The sequence below is a fragment of the Carassius gibelio genome, chromosome A25 (genome assembly GCF_023724105.1).
Source record: "Carassius gibelio isolate Cgi1373 ecotype wild population from Czech Republic chromosome A25, carGib1.2-hapl.c, whole genome shotgun sequence".
Taxonomy (NCBI): Eukaryota; Metazoa; Chordata; class Actinopteri; order Cypriniformes; family Cyprinidae; genus Carassius; species Carassius gibelio.
The window spans coordinates 16645519-16661044 of NC_068395.1; the positions used below are offsets into that span (position 1 = coordinate 16645519).

The window sequence follows — 15526 nt, forward strand, 5'->3', positions numbered from 1 at the left end:
CATCCAATAATCATGTCTTCTAGGCATTAGAATGATAAATGGCTATTGTTTACAAAGCAAACACACTTGGAGCCATTAAATTAAGGTTCATTTTGTGCGTTTTCCAGTTTGATAAAGTTATTTTTAAGTACATTTAAGTATATTCTGTATATTTGCTGTAAAATGTCAGCACCATTACCGTAATTTTGTTGTAGACAACTGGTAATTGTTTTACCAAGAAGAATGTACAGTAGTTTGATCGCCCTGAGGAGAAGACTTGTAATGTCAAATTAATCTGTAAACCAATTTTCTACTACAAAATCATGGTAACAGGGCTGACATTTTAAGGTCACACCTTCAGACAAATAGTTGTGGAAAGAGGAATGATGTCTTTGTTTTATACACTTATGGAATAGTTCGTCAACTTAAAAAGGGGGGAAATTATGATGATAACAGGGTTGACAGCTTTGGGACAAAATGATGACTTGCTGTTTATAAACATAAAGTAACAGGCCTACCACATAGTAAAATTGGTGTCAGCTATTCATTGTCACATTTTATAAATATGTCTATAAGGGACACTTGTCTTTTCTGTTTTTCCAGATGGTGTAAAGATTGCAGCGAACTGTGTTGTTTGCTTACATTTACGATGGATTCTTTCGTCTGAGCCATGTCTGAGATGACCCCATCAGAGATGATGAGGAGGATGAAGTATTCGGAGCCATCCTTTACTAATGAAGCATATCTGCGAAAGAAATCAGCAGATCAGTTAATGTGCTTGTTATGGACACAGGGACTGAATCCCAATTCAAAAAACCAATCCATCCTAGTGTCAGTAGTCAAAAGTTCCTTGATGATGTACTATTTTTGGTAGATTTTCCAATTATGCCCCAACGCATGCTTTTTGGCTATTGCCTAAATTCAGTTTTCTAACGAAGTACCAGGATGCAAACATTACCAAAAATAAAATAAAAAAAATTACTCTTTATTTATTCCTTCTCTTTCTAGCTTGTACTTATTTGAACAATGCCCAAAATTTGGGATTACAAGCACATGCTGTATCTATTTGCCTCTTTAAGAATTGATTTATGCATCCCCCAATTATGATTCGCTGTGGATTAAAGCGTATGAAAAATGACTAAACGGAAACATTACATTGTAGTGCACAATCTGTATTGTATAAAGCACTATATAAATAAAGGTGACTAGTACTTAATATAACAAATCTGAAAAAAAGTAAGTATATAAGTATGTATGTAATTGGCCTTACCTTGCTACATGATTAATAACAGGTGAGAAGTATGTTGGTCCATAGAGACGAACAGACTTCAGACTCTGATAATACGCCTCTAGAACGCCCTCTATCCCACTGCAGTATGGGTTTTCTGGGTTCCCGTTCTGTAATGTAAATGAACATATGTACATGTAATACACACATTCGCAATACAAGCATCACAGAGTACTGTACTGTGAATGGGTGTTTAGGCTACATACTATTGTGGAAAAGTGTATTTGGACTGAACGTGCACTTGCAGTGTACGTAAAATTGTAATATAATATTTTATATACTTTAACTTTCTTTAAATAGAATCTTAAAATCTGTACTTGCTGATAATATCATATTAACAAAAAAAAAATGCAACTTAAGTGTAGCGAGTACACTTTAATGGCTGTCTATTTACCTAAGTACACTTGGTAAAAATGTAAAAGTTTCACTGTGAGTACATTTATTTTGATATGCTGACTAATATTCTAAAGCATATGTAAAGTAATATCATTTGAGCTCTAGTATTATTCCGTTATTGTAAATATTGTACTACACTGCATCTTCATCATTAAAAATTGCCATTACAAATATATTTAAATATACCACATTAAAGTACATTGTAGTTCACCATAAAAGCAAGCATATTATCCAGTACAGTGTAACCATAATTCAAAGACAATGGAAATAATTATGAAATTACACATAAAGATAGTCCTACTTAACTGGATAAAAAAAAAAAAAATCACTTCAGCTAATTCCACTTAATATAAATCTAAACTGCGATACATTTTAATGTAAATGCAATTAACATGGAATGAAGTTTCTGAAAACATAAAATTCAGTTCGGAGTTTCCTTGAAAGTATATTAATTCTGTGCTAGGTTATCTTTTTCATGTTTGCACACAAGCAGAACATATTTTTTTATGTTAAAATATTAAATAATATCCAACAGGATTTTAGTAATATAGTAAGTAGTAATCTATACTACTACTAAATAGCAATTGTCTATACTGATAGTAGATATTATAGATCGTATAATCGGACATGTTTACCGTGAGCAATCACTGTCATAGCAAAACAACAAGAACACGAATCAGCCATTAAAAGTTTGATCTGGCCATCTGAGCTCACATCCCAGAAGCTTTCTGTAGTAAGAGTTGTGTTTAAAGAGAGCTATTCACTCAAGTAAAGCTTTAATGCTCTGCTGAGTGCATGTGAAGTCTCCCGCGTTCAGCCCTGAGGAGAAGCATGTGTGTGTGTGTGTGTGTGTGTTTCAGCAGTGTGTGGGCAGCTGCAGCCGCAGGCAGTGCATCTGTTTGGTTTAATAAGGATCTGTGTCTCACTGTATATGGGATTATGTGATAGATTCTCTGTGACCGTTTCGTGGGTGTAAAAAAAAAAAAAAAAAAAGAAAAAGTAAATAAATAAAGCAAATAAATGATGTCCTCTTTAGAAATGTGAGACAGCTGTGGGTAATCTCCATTTGCTAATGTCTATCAATCTTTTTCAGTTTTCTTTATGAATGGTTTCATCCATATTTATCAGTTAGTCACCCCGCAGAGCCCTTATTTGGTTACCAGTGGGGTAGTTGTAGTTGTATGAAATCAAAACTACAGCTTCTTGCCATTTAGTCCATGTTTGTTGGTTTTTAGTTCATTTATAGGCTAAAGTACTTCTAAAGGTTAATAATATGATTTTTTGAATACATGTTCACATTTAACATTTAAAAACTCCTTCTTAAATTACAAAGGAAGAGGCTGGAATTAAAAGTATTTATATTTGTCACGCTGTCTGGTCTCTTTTTCCCTGAGTCTCCACTAGTGGTCTCACTTCCCAACAGGCACCTCACCGTAGGCACTACAATTCCCACTAAGCCTTGTTCCTTCATTACAGTAATTGCACTCCTGTTAATTGCACTCAGGTGTCGAGTTAGGTTCCCATTGAGTCAGGTCAAGTCACCGCTGTCCCTCCAGAGTCAGGGCAAGTCACCGCTGACACTCCAGAGTCAGGTCAAGTCACCGCTGACGCTCCAGAGTCAGGTCAAGTCACCGTTGACCCTCCAGAGTCAGGGCAAGTCACCGTTGACGCTCCAGAGTCAGGGAAAGTCACCGTTGACGCACCAGAGTCAGGTCAAGTCACCGCAGAGTCAGGGCAAGTCACCGTTGACACTCCAGAGTCAGGGCAAGTCACCGTTGACCTTCCAGAGTCAGGTCAAGTCACCGCTGACACTCCAGAGTCAATGCAAGTCAACGCTGACACTCCAGAGTCAGGGCAAGTCACCGTTGACGCTCCAGAGTCAGGTCAAGTCACCGTTGACGCTCCAGAGTCAGGTCAAGTCACCGTTGACACTCCAGAGTCAGGGAAAGTCACCGTTGACGCTCCAGAGTCAGGTCAAGTCACCGCAGAGTCAGGTCAAGTCACCGTTGACGCTCCAGAGTCAGGTCAAGTCATCGTTGACGCTCCAGAGTCAGGTCAAGTCACCGCTGACACTCCAGAGTCAATGCAAGTCAACGCTGACACTCCAGAGTCAGGGCAAGTCACCGCTGACGCTCCAGAGTCAGGGCAAGTCACCGCTGACGCTCCAGAGTCAGGTCAAGTCACCGCAGAGTCAGGTCAAGTCACCGTTGACGCTCCAGAGTCAGGTCAAGTCATCGTTGATGCTCCAGAGTCAGGTCAAGTCACCGCTGACACTCCAGAGTCAGGTCAAGTCACCGTTGACCCTCCAGAGTCAGGTCAAGTCACCGCAGAGTCAGGTCAGGTCACCGTTGGCGCTCCAGAGTGAGGTCAGTTCACCGTTGACGCTCCAGAGTCAGGTCAGGTCACCGCTGACACTCCAGAGTCAGGGCAAGTCACCGCTGACACTCCAGAGTCAGGGCAAGTCACCGCTGACGCTCCAGAGTCAGGTCAAGTCACCGCTGACACTCCAGAGTCAGGTCAAGTCACCGCAGAGTCAGGTCAAGTCACCGTTGACGCTCCAGAGTCAGGTCAAGTCATCGTTGACGCTCCAGAGTCAGGGCAAGTCACCGCTGACACTCCAGAGTCAGGGCAAGTCACCGCTGACGCTCCAGAGTCAGGTCAAGTCACCGCTGACACTCCAGAGTCAGGGCAAGTCACCGTTGACACTCCAGAGTCAAGTCACAGATGATCTTTATGGGCAAAGGCAAGTCACCAATGATCTTCATGAGCAGAGTTGCAGTTACTAGAGTCTCTCCACGTCTCTGCTGAACTACCAGAGCCTCTCCACGTCTCGACCGCATGGCTCCAATTCCACCTTGCTCCTCTCTGGATTCCTGCCCTGTCTGTTTGGCCCTGGGCCACTGAACGTTATGTTCCTTCCTGGACTTGTGTTTTGTTGTTGTTTTTTGCCCTTCTCTCTGTTTCCCTCTATGGACCTGGCCATCCGTCCCTCCCCCTGATCCTCCGCCGGTCCACCTCCCTCCTGGGCTCCTTGTTTGTGTTTTTTGCACTTATTGTCTCTGTTCCCCCATACCTGGTCCTCCGTCCCTCCCCCTGGTCCTCTGCCGCTCCACCTCCCTCCTGGTCTCTGTGTTCCTTGGTCTCTTCTTGTGTTCAGGTGGAGCATCTGGTAGCTGCTCCGTGGAGGAGGGGGTAATGTCACGCTGTCTGGTCTCTGTTTCCCTGAGTCTCCACTAGTGGTCTCACTTCCCCATAGGCACCTCACCGTAGGCACTACAATTTCCACTAAGCCTTGTCCCTTCATCACAGTGATTGCACTCCTGTTAATTGCATTCAGGTGTCTTCACTTGAAAGTCATTACCCTGCCTATATTAACCGGTCTTTTTCTGTTTGTCTTCATGGAGTCCTTTCATTCCATCACCCAGTTTCCTCGCCTTCCGAGTTTCCTGTTCCTATTCGTGTTCCTGTTCCTATCCCTATTGTTTGTTTGTTTGGATTGATTTCTGGTTTTGACCCCTGCTTGTTGGATTCTGATTTGGATTAACCATTAAATACCACACTGCGTTTGGATCTCTCCTGTTTTCCTCTGGGTTCCGAACGTAACAATATTATTCTTGTCAAACCCAAAACCAGCTCATTATAATGACATTTTTGCAAAATCCAGAGTTTACTTTGTTTACAAAATTGGTAGATATAAATAGTGGAATACACTAAATAAGTCGATGACATACTGATTAACGTAAAAAGCATAGCTGGAGTAATGGATAACTTAGATTTGGTTTTTCTTCAATCGTTTTCCTTTCCAATATACGAATACCATTTATGGTATTTTGTGACAGCTCTCAGAAAGTTAAGACATATAGATTATATGAATGTTGACCAAGAAAGCTTACTGGGTCTAGATGTAGATAACGGTTTGTCCAAAGTAGTATAGTGAGATGAAGGCTGAAATACACTATATGACTTAAGGGGGTCATATGACGTTTCTAAAAAGAACATAATTTGGTGTAATTCAATGTGTTTATGCGGTTTAAGGTTAAAAGAAAAAAAAACATTATTTTCCAAATACTGTACATTATTGTTGCTCCTTTATGCCCTGCCTTTCTGAAACGTGTCGATTTTTTTAAAGCTCATCGGTCTAAATAGCAAGGTGTATGCTGATTGGCCAGCTATCCAGTTCATTGTGATTAGCCGAATTCCTCAAGCGTGTGATGGAAATGTTACACCCCTTAACATACGTTGATGCCGTGCATCCTAGCATGACAAGACAAAAACAATAAAATCCATTATAAACGAGGCATTTGTTGCATCCATTGGGGACATAGTTATGGATTATGAGTACTTATATTGTCTCTTCACGTGTTGCGTTGCATAACATTCCGAGTAAACATTAACCATGTTTGCATTTATGATCGGAGAAACAACAAACAACAAGTGCTATTCTACACTGCTCAAAACTCATGTTTGAATCATCAGTGGAAATTCTTTAAATTTAAAAACCTTCAGGCTGTGAATCAGAAGTTGTTATTGCCACACTTTATAGAAACAGACACCAGCGTTGTAGGCTACTCTCCCAGGAAACAGTCCTTGTCCTCCGTAATATGCGTTGCTCACATCTGAATATTTGGGTTGAACTGTTTCGGAACAGTGTTGTTAATACAACTTAACCTCTGATTTCTATTTGTATATTCTTTTGGAAGGGCCAAATAAAGTAGCTTTGCTTTCACAACGAAATGAAACAACGATTTGGGCGGCGTTATGCAAATCTTCCCACACAGTGATGTAGACATATGACGGCTTAAGAATGAGCTGTTTTTGGGGGGGCTTGGTTGACTCTTAACTTTAATAAAGAATATCTATTTGGATTTGAGACAACTTTATAGATCTTTATGAACCAAGAGCTTTGTTACACTCCAAAGAGAAAGGAAACATGGAAAAGTGCATCATATGACCCCTTTAAAATCTTCAAGGGATCATAGTCTGAAGTTAAAAATAAATAAATTAATGCACATCATATACACTACTTGATATGCTGACAGGGCAAAAATCTGGGCAAAAGTCATATTGTGTATTCCATCCTTAAATTCAATGTTTGACTCCAAGAAAACCAGTGCTGCACCAATACACCTAAATTCACTCGCTCAGAATTATACACCCTCCACAAGCCTTGTGGTGCCAACCCAAGAGGCACAAAATGACTCTCACGGATGTTTTACTGGACTGTTCCCAGCTGGTGAAACGACCTGAAATCTCAGTTCGAGCAGCTGAGACTTTGTCCATCTTCAAAAAATGTCTAAAAACACATTTACCTATTCTATTCTATTCTATTCTATTCTATTCTATTCTATTCTAATTTACTCTAATATATATATATATATATATATATATATATATATATATATATATATAAAACACCTTGCTATGTGTACTCTGCTAGACTAAGTAAGACTTGTCACAGCACTTGTATACTGTTGTTCTCTTGTCGGTCTGATTGCTTCCATTGTTCTCCTCATTTATAAGTCGCTTTGCATAAAAGTGTCTGCTAAATTATTAAATGTAACTGTAAATGACTAAGGCATAATCAGTGTAAGACTGTCCATGTAACACTCTCACTGACAAATAAAACAGAAGATCCTCAAACAAAAACATGCTGTTTGAGAACTAATTGTTTTAATATAAAACAGTATAACAGCATACTCAAAAAGAAGTGTCCTCACCAGGGGGAATTCATGAGATATGCGGCCATCGGGTGGCAGTTTTGCACCAAAGCCCAGTGCAGGGAACAGCTTATCACTGTCATAGTCCTGAATAATCTCCCCCACGGCTCTGAGGGCCAGTGCATACGCATTCAGATGATACGGGCTCATGTAGTGTAGAGAGGTAGGCTGGGAAGGGTTGCCTGCCACAAATAAAGCACAAAATGCATGAATCAACAAAACAAATTTTGGGTCATTCTAATGAATTAGTTCAATTTGTGTAATGTGTGTACCCATGAATAACTACACGTTATTTGATAAATTATTTGTTTACCCTTCAACCCTGTTATGCTGTGCAGTTTCCCTCTTTGAAAATAATGATTTGTGCATTATCTTTAAAAGAGTATTTTGACCACATAGTCACATCCTTAAATTAGCTCTTTTCAGCTGAATAGTTCAACTCTGATATGGGTAAATAATCTATAATTTTGTATTAATTACTGTAAATATATATTATATATTTTAAACCTCGGTTAGTTACAATAAATAATTATTAGTAAATGTTCACATCACATGTAAACGATGATGTATCATTTGAAGAGTAGTGTTTCAGTAATGTAGGCTCACCGTTTGACGCAGTAAAATCAATGGCCACTGTGAAGTTAATTTGAGTGCTGCAAGTGAACAGAGAAAAACAATGATGTGAGCACATGTGAATCAGCTTGTGAACATCAAATATATTATGTTTATTAAAGTGTATTAAAGCTGCTCAGTTAAATCCTCAGTGAGCTGACTGTGTGAAACTGTGTCTCAGCTCAATTTAAACGGTGGGTAAAATTAAGAAGTTATTCCCTCAGAGTAGCTCTGTGTTTATCTAATATTCTCTCCGTAGCTTCCTGGATTTTCTGTCTGTTCAACAGAATGCATATAGAGAGATTAACTAATTGTCTGTAAGAATGTTCCACAGTAGTCTTTTAGCACATCCTTCCAATTATTCCTCGGATATTTCCCATGTTTGCTGGACTGTTTGAAGGCCAGATCATGTGCCTGGGGTCTCTGTGTCTCTCAGAATAGAGTGCTCTATTTATAACTCGGTTTATTACGGCATCATAATGCAGTGCGCTGTCTGTGAATATGTGTTTGTGACGTGGAGAGAAGGAGAGGGAAGGAAGATGGAATTATTCATGGATGGTGAGGCATAGCAATGTGTTTCCAGTCTCAATAGATGAGCTCAAGTATGTTCATGTGCATGGAAAACCCGGATGGCATCACACTTGCCAAAATATATGAGAAACTGAAATCCATTTCCAAAACGATGCATCTATTTCCAGAATGATAACTATATATCATGCTTTTCACAGCAATAGAAACTCTCCTTGAAGTAATGCAACAGTGTAGCATACTATGGTTTAAAACATGTATTACTGACCACCACGCCACCAACTGCCTAGGAACCATACCAATCCCCTAACATCCACCCAAAACACCCTAGCGACTGCTGTGCAACCACATAGCAGTGCCCTAGCAACCACAGAAAATATCTTACCAACACCTTAGAAACTACCAAGAAACCCCCAAAAAAACTTCAAAGATAGTTTCCTTTCTGTTAGTCAATTTCGATGTTGTGTCGGAGTTCTGAAACTAGTGGTCGCTCTTAGGAGGCCAAACACCTCTGAAAAGGCCAATAAAATTTGCATGCATGACTAAGCCCCCGGACATCCGGGCATATAAGGTGCCTGCACGCTTCAGTCAGCTTTGTTCTTTGGAGCTGATGCTGTGTCTTTTGACAGCAGCAATCTCCTTTTACCTCTCGCCGGGATTATATGACATAATCAGCACACTCCGAAATACAGATAAGTGTAGAGAGATCCATTGACTGTTTCGACAGCAATCTCTGAGAGAGTCTGTAAGAGCAAATTTCTCTAAATGAACAGACACTGAGGATTGTGTGTATTGCATTCAATTCATGTCGAGGTATGTCTTCCTCGGATGGCCACAATTGCTGTCCTCCAGTGTTGTAGTCTAGTCACCAACTGTCGAGTCCGAGTCGAGTCTCGAGTCCCAGTGTTTGAGTCCGAGTCCAAGTCTGAGTCACCAAAGAAGAGCCCGAGTCTAATCCAAGTTGAGTCACCATTACCAGAGTTCAAGTCCGAGTCGAGTCTCGAGTCCCTTATTGGAAAATTGTTTTACGTTTTTTTGAGGAAACAATAGCAACCAACTGATGGTAGGCATTGAAGTCCATTATATGAAGAAAACATCCCGAAATGTTTTCCTTAAAAACATAATTTAAGAAAAAAACGGCATGGATATCCTGGATGGCATTGGGAGGAGTAAATGATTAAGAAATTTACATTTTTGTGTGAACTAATCCTTTAACACTGTATTACAGAAATACACTCGGCGAAAAAAAGAAACGTGCATTTTACAGGACACTGTATTTTAAAGATACTTAAAACATAAAAATCAATACGATATGCCGAGAGAGAGAGAGAGAGAGAGAGAGAGAGAGTGAGTTTGATTTAGTGGTGATTTAGCGTGAGTGCATTTGTATGTGTTCAAGTGAATGTGTGTGTGTGACGGCACGCGACTGGTCAGAAAGCAACGTGTAACGAAAAGGGCGTTCACATATCGCGTCTTTTGTGCGCTCAAGTTCGTTATTTCCAATGTAGGCGTGCGGTATGCGCGCTCATAATGGAAGTGACGCACTCGTTTTTTCCAGGTGCGTTCGCACCGCATCGAGTTGAAAACATCTCAACTTATCAGAATGCCGCAAGCGCACAGCGGGTCATGTGACAAGAACTAACCAATCAGCTTCATCCTTTCCATCTAGTGCCCGAGCGCATTGGAAAAAAAGTAAAGTGAAAGTAAAGTGAGTGACGTCAGTGAGTGTGTTGTCAAGGAAAGAGAGCAAACGGTAGCAGTGTCTGTGAGGGAAAATAATACATCCCAGTCGGTCTTGGGCACGAAACAGGAAAAGTGTAACACCTTATATAAAAATTTTTGTAATAACATTTTGTCAAAAACAACGTGATGAATTCTCAAGTCCCATTTTATATATCCTCGAGTCCGAGTCAAGTACGAGTCTAGAGAATGGAGTGTCGGGTCGGACTCTAGTCCAAAGAATAGTGACTCAAATCGGACTCTTCCTGGTTCTTGTTCTGCTTGTGAGAACATGACCATGGCCACACTGTGTTCATGGCTCTTATTCTATTTTTCAAAAGACGTTTCCTGTCCTAATCCTTCTAGTTTTAGGTACAAGGCCTTGACAATGTACTCTGAGTGTAAACCCGGAGATCCAAGAGGAGATTTTTCATCAGGTGGCCCTGAGGTGCACAACAGCCTTCTTGAGGGAAGGAGAAACTGCCAGCTCATCCACAGGCTACTAAGAACCCACGAAAGACTTTGAAGCGGTCCTAAGATTGCAAAAGGGAATGAGGAAAGCCCACTGACCTGCTTGCCCCAGGCTTGGGGTCAAGCCTCACTCCTGGTGGAGGTACAGGGGAGAACAGCTTCCATCAGCCAGATGCCACTTGGCAGAAGGCCACCAGATAGTCAACCAAACAGCAATTTCATCTTTCCCTGGGTGACATACACACACATACACAAGGCTTTGGCCCGTGTCTACATGATGGCCAAACGTTGACTCCTGGGACCAAAACCAAAGACAATGTGACTGCCTTCTCATGTGCCAGGTATGCTGTTAAGAGAAGGCAGACATGACAAGCCACAATGAACTTCAGTTTCCTTGAGCGTCACTTGCCTGCTTCTCAGGAGACCAAAGGAACATGCTAAGTGCAATGCACACTTCACAATGCATAACAAGGGACACATCATCAATGACTGGCTGATATTAGTTCACTCATGAGAGTTGTTGTGTGCATACAGGGACATGTTCTTGGAGCACCTAGACTGATTGGGAGAAGGTCAACTGGAAGAAGAGTAAGCTCTCCCCTATGCAGATCATCTCTGTTCTCAGTGTGGAGTTAGACTGAGTCACCATGATGGCACATTTCTGACCATGCTCAGTCAGTGCTGAACTGCTAGAATAAATTCAAGTACAAGACAGTGGCTCCTCTCAAATATTTCCAAATATTTCTGAGGCATCTGGCATCCTCAGTCACTGTAACATCATGTAATTTAAATTTATATATATGAGACTGCTTCAGCAATTCTACATGACTGATTCACAAGATGGGCATGGTGCCACGTCACATATTGCATTTCCATCACTCATGTGTGCTGTCGTACATTCAGCCATTGGACGGACCTTTCATTTCTGTGGACAGGTGTTTCTCTAGAAGTGTCCAGATGTATCATAGCAACAACATATGCTTCCAAGATAGGCTGGGGCACTGTATACAAAGTGCATGTACCCTCAGGTTCCTGGACAGGATCCATACTGCATTGGCACATCAGTTTTCTAGAGATGTTCATTGTGATGCTAGCTTTAAAGAGGTTTTGACCATTAATTCAAGACAAGCATGTGTTGGTCAGAATGGATAACACAGCAACAGTAGTGTATATCAACTTCATGGGGGGCATTTGTTCTTGTTACATGTCACAGCTTGCCCGCCATCTACTCCTTTGGAGTCGGCAGAGACTCAGGTCTCTGTAAGCCACTCACATTCCAAATGACCTCAATCGTGCAACAGATTTGCTCTCACAACAGGGTATGCTCAGAGGACAGTACAAAATCTATCACCGGCAATGAAAGACAGATTGACTCAAGTTAGAGCCCCCTCTAATAGGTGGTTATATGCTCTGAAGTAGTGCTTTTTCATTGCTTTGTGCTCTTGGAAAGACCCGATGAGATTTGGTTTTGAATCACTCCTTTTTTTTCCTTCAATAAGGCCTGGAAAGGCATTTGTCTCCATCCACCTTAGAACTGTCTGTAGCTTCAATAGTAGCAAATCAAGATACTGCGGATGGCAGATTGGTGGGAAAGCACAATCTTTTAGACTCCTCAAAAGTGCAAGGAGATTAAAACCTCCAAGACTGCATCTCACCCCTTCTTGGGATCTCTCAGTGGTCTTACAGGCGTTGCAGGGAGATCCATTTGAGTCAAGCTTAGTGCCATTGCTGAATCCTCGAATTGAACTGCTGGTTTCATCTGGCCAGAGGAGAACTGGCCCCCCGACTGAGCCTGTTTCTCCCAAGGTTTTTTCTTCATTCTGTCACCCATGGAGTTTTGGTTCCTTGCCGCTGTCGCCTCTGGCTTGCTTAGTTGGGGGCACTTAATTTCCAACGATACTGTCGACTTGATTGCACAGATACTATTTAAACTGAACTGAGTTGGATGATGCCAATGAATTCAATGATGAACTGCCTTTTTGCATTATTGACACACTATTGCTTTGTCACAATCTGTATTGTCAAAAGCGGTATATAAATAAAGGTGACTTGACTTGACTCTCTATGAAGCCGGCCCTCCTGACTGCGCTAACCTCTGTCAAGATGGTGACCTCTGTCAAGAGGGTGAGTAAACCTTCCAGCCCTCTCTGTTAATGAAATGCTTCTGGATTCTTGCTTGTTCCCACTACCCTGTTCAGGGATCAAATGTTAACCCTTCAAGCCCTGCCTCCTAAAGAGGGAGACCCATCCTGGTCTTTGTTGTGCCCAGTGCATGCTTTATGCATATATCTTGACACATACACAGAGTTTCAGGCAATCTGAACAGCTCTTTGTCTGCTTTGAGGGACAGCAGAAAGGGGAAGCTGCTTCCAAGCAGAGAATATCCCATTGGATTGTGGAAGCAATTCTCCTGGCATATCAATCTTGAGGTTTTGGAAGTGAGGGCGCACTTAACTAGGGGTGTTTCTGCCTCTTCGGCCTTAGTAAAAAATGTCTCATTAGCAGACATATGTAGAGCTGTGGGCTGGGCTACACAAAATACCTTCACCAGATTTTATAAACTGTACATGGAACCAGTTTCATCTTAAGTTCTGAGTACCAAAAGATGAATCTAAATGACTGGTAGGGTGTAGAGCTTGCATTCAGTGCCTTTTCATTCTGAGGTGATAATATGTGCTGTTTGATAATGGATAACATTTTTTGTTTCCCCTGAGTGAACAACGGACCCCTGTTCTCTATCATTAGAAGAATAACGTGCATAATAGCACATGGACCCCTTATATGCCCAGATGGTTGAGCATTGCCAGGTGTGCAAATCCTCCCAAGAGCAACCCCTAGTGTCAGAATTTTGACATAATGTCTGCGTTCCATCAATCAGGGAATGAGGGTTATGTTAGTAATAGAGGCATGATTGCATACTGTTATATATATATATATATATATATATATATATATATATAAAAAAGTTAAGTGACATTTTACAAATAGAAAAAAAATAAATAATATGTTAACAAAATGTAACTGAAAACTATGTATTTACCAGTAAAATATAGGTTTTACTTAGAAATAAATATACATCTTCACTGTCAGTTATAGGTACTGCAATATTTATAGCTTACATCTGGTACAAAATTATGGTATGTAATTATGTAATAAGTGCACAAACACACAAATACAGACCCTCCTTTGATGTAGTCCAGAAATGTAACCTCGACATCGATGAAGCAGGACAGCAGAGTGACCTGTCAACATGAAAGTTTGGTAACACTTCCTATGTAGAGTCCTAAAGGGCATCATCACACTTTCAATAAGCAATGCATACTTTAATCATAAATGTCATATCAATATTCATGCTCAGGGTGATGATGTAACCCTCTAGAGTCACGGAATCAGGGCAGACCAGTGATGAGCTACATCAACATTTATGAATATTTATATGCACAGCTTATGAAGGCATTGTGCATTGCTTATGAAGATATAATGTAGGACCTTCTATGAGAAGTCTTACCAATAAGGATGTTTGTTTGTTACAAAAAGCATGTATTGCTTTCTTTTGTTCTTCTTTTTTACTTATTAATTAAACAGGAAGATTTAGTTCAAAATTCACTCACGGTTCCTGAATTTAGATATTTCTTCTTTTTTTTCTTTTTCTTGGGGTTCAGCACCTGCAGAAATGCAGCAATGTCAGACAAAAAATGTTGCTTGAATCTTAGTGGTTGAAATGTCAAATGGTAATATGTTTATATGTATATATAAATTCCTTTTAAGAATGTGTGAATTATGTGGCAAGAAATTTAACCAAAGTGAAGAGGATACTGATTTTGCAAAATAAACACGCCATTATGCGTCGGTGCGTAGCCAAATGTGTCATCCTAGTTTTTGATACGCGATGTGCCGATGCACGCAATACTATGCGTTGTCGGTGGGGGCGACATTGCAAGTATTGTACATTAATTCAAGTATATTGTGTTTACAGAAGAAGAAGGTTTGAATACAATGGAGGGCGAAGAGGAAAAATTATGCGAACTTATACGTATTCATTCACATTTATCTCTGTGTTGCCTTTGTTGCCGCCGATGTAAAATCAGCAACAGAATGCCATTGTGATCTGAATATCACGCGACCCGACTCTACTAATATCACCCCGACTCTACTACCCCTTGTTGCGTGAGAGGTGTATTGCATACTCGCATCGCCCGTGACGCTTGCATCCACTGTTTAGACTATGAAAGGGAGCGCGTCGCTTGCGTCGCTCGCGTTGCTTGCTCGCGTTTCTCGCGTTAACTATGTAAGGGCCCTTAGTTACTCCCCAGCACTGTTCCTTAGGCCTCAACTACACACTCATGAAGTAATGTCAATCTCTGCATTAAAAGCTAGGATATTTTTAAAAGACATTTATGATATTTTAGGCAGACGTGTTTGAAAAATACATGAGGAAAATGAGAGTGGCTCACCTCCCATACAGTAAACTGAGAGTGGCCTTTAGAGAGCTCCCTGTAGCTGGTGCTGAACTCGCCGATGTAGTCATGACTGAAAACACACACACACACACACAGTCTCATGGCTTATCTTGATGCATCTTGTCTTCAGTATAACAAAACTATTATTTATTTTTTTACCCTCCATCTCTGTCCCAGTCATACACTTCGATTTTTATTGCTCTGTCAAAAAAAGAAAAGAAAGTTAAGTTATTGAAAGCATGTATTATATAGGTCAAGTCACCTTTATTTATATAGCGTTTTAAACAAAATACATTGCGTCAAAGCAACTGAACAACATTTATTAGGAAAACAGTGTGTCAATAATGCAAAATGAT

General features: G+C 40.6%; 1 protein-coding gene across 1 annotated transcript in view; it reads right to left on the minus strand.

The window, feature by feature from the left end:
• LOC127947131 (copine-8-like) overlaps positions 1–15526 on the minus strand; it is a 57747-nt gene that overhangs the window by 7705 nt on the left and 34516 nt on the right. Inside the window, exons 10-17 of the mRNA XM_052544121.1 lie at positions 15330–15371; positions 15165–15240; positions 14322–14375; positions 13891–13952; positions 7987–8033; positions 7381–7562; positions 1250–1377; positions 622–724 (exon numbers count right to left, since the gene is read on the minus strand). Coding sequence (XP_052400081.1) covers positions 622–724; positions 1250–1377; positions 7381–7562; positions 7987–8033; positions 13891–13952; positions 14322–14375; positions 15165–15240; positions 15330–15371 — 694 coding nt within the window. The remainder of the gene's footprint in view (positions 1–621; positions 725–1249; positions 1378–7380; positions 7563–7986; positions 8034–13890; positions 13953–14321; positions 14376–15164; positions 15241–15329; positions 15372–15526) is intronic.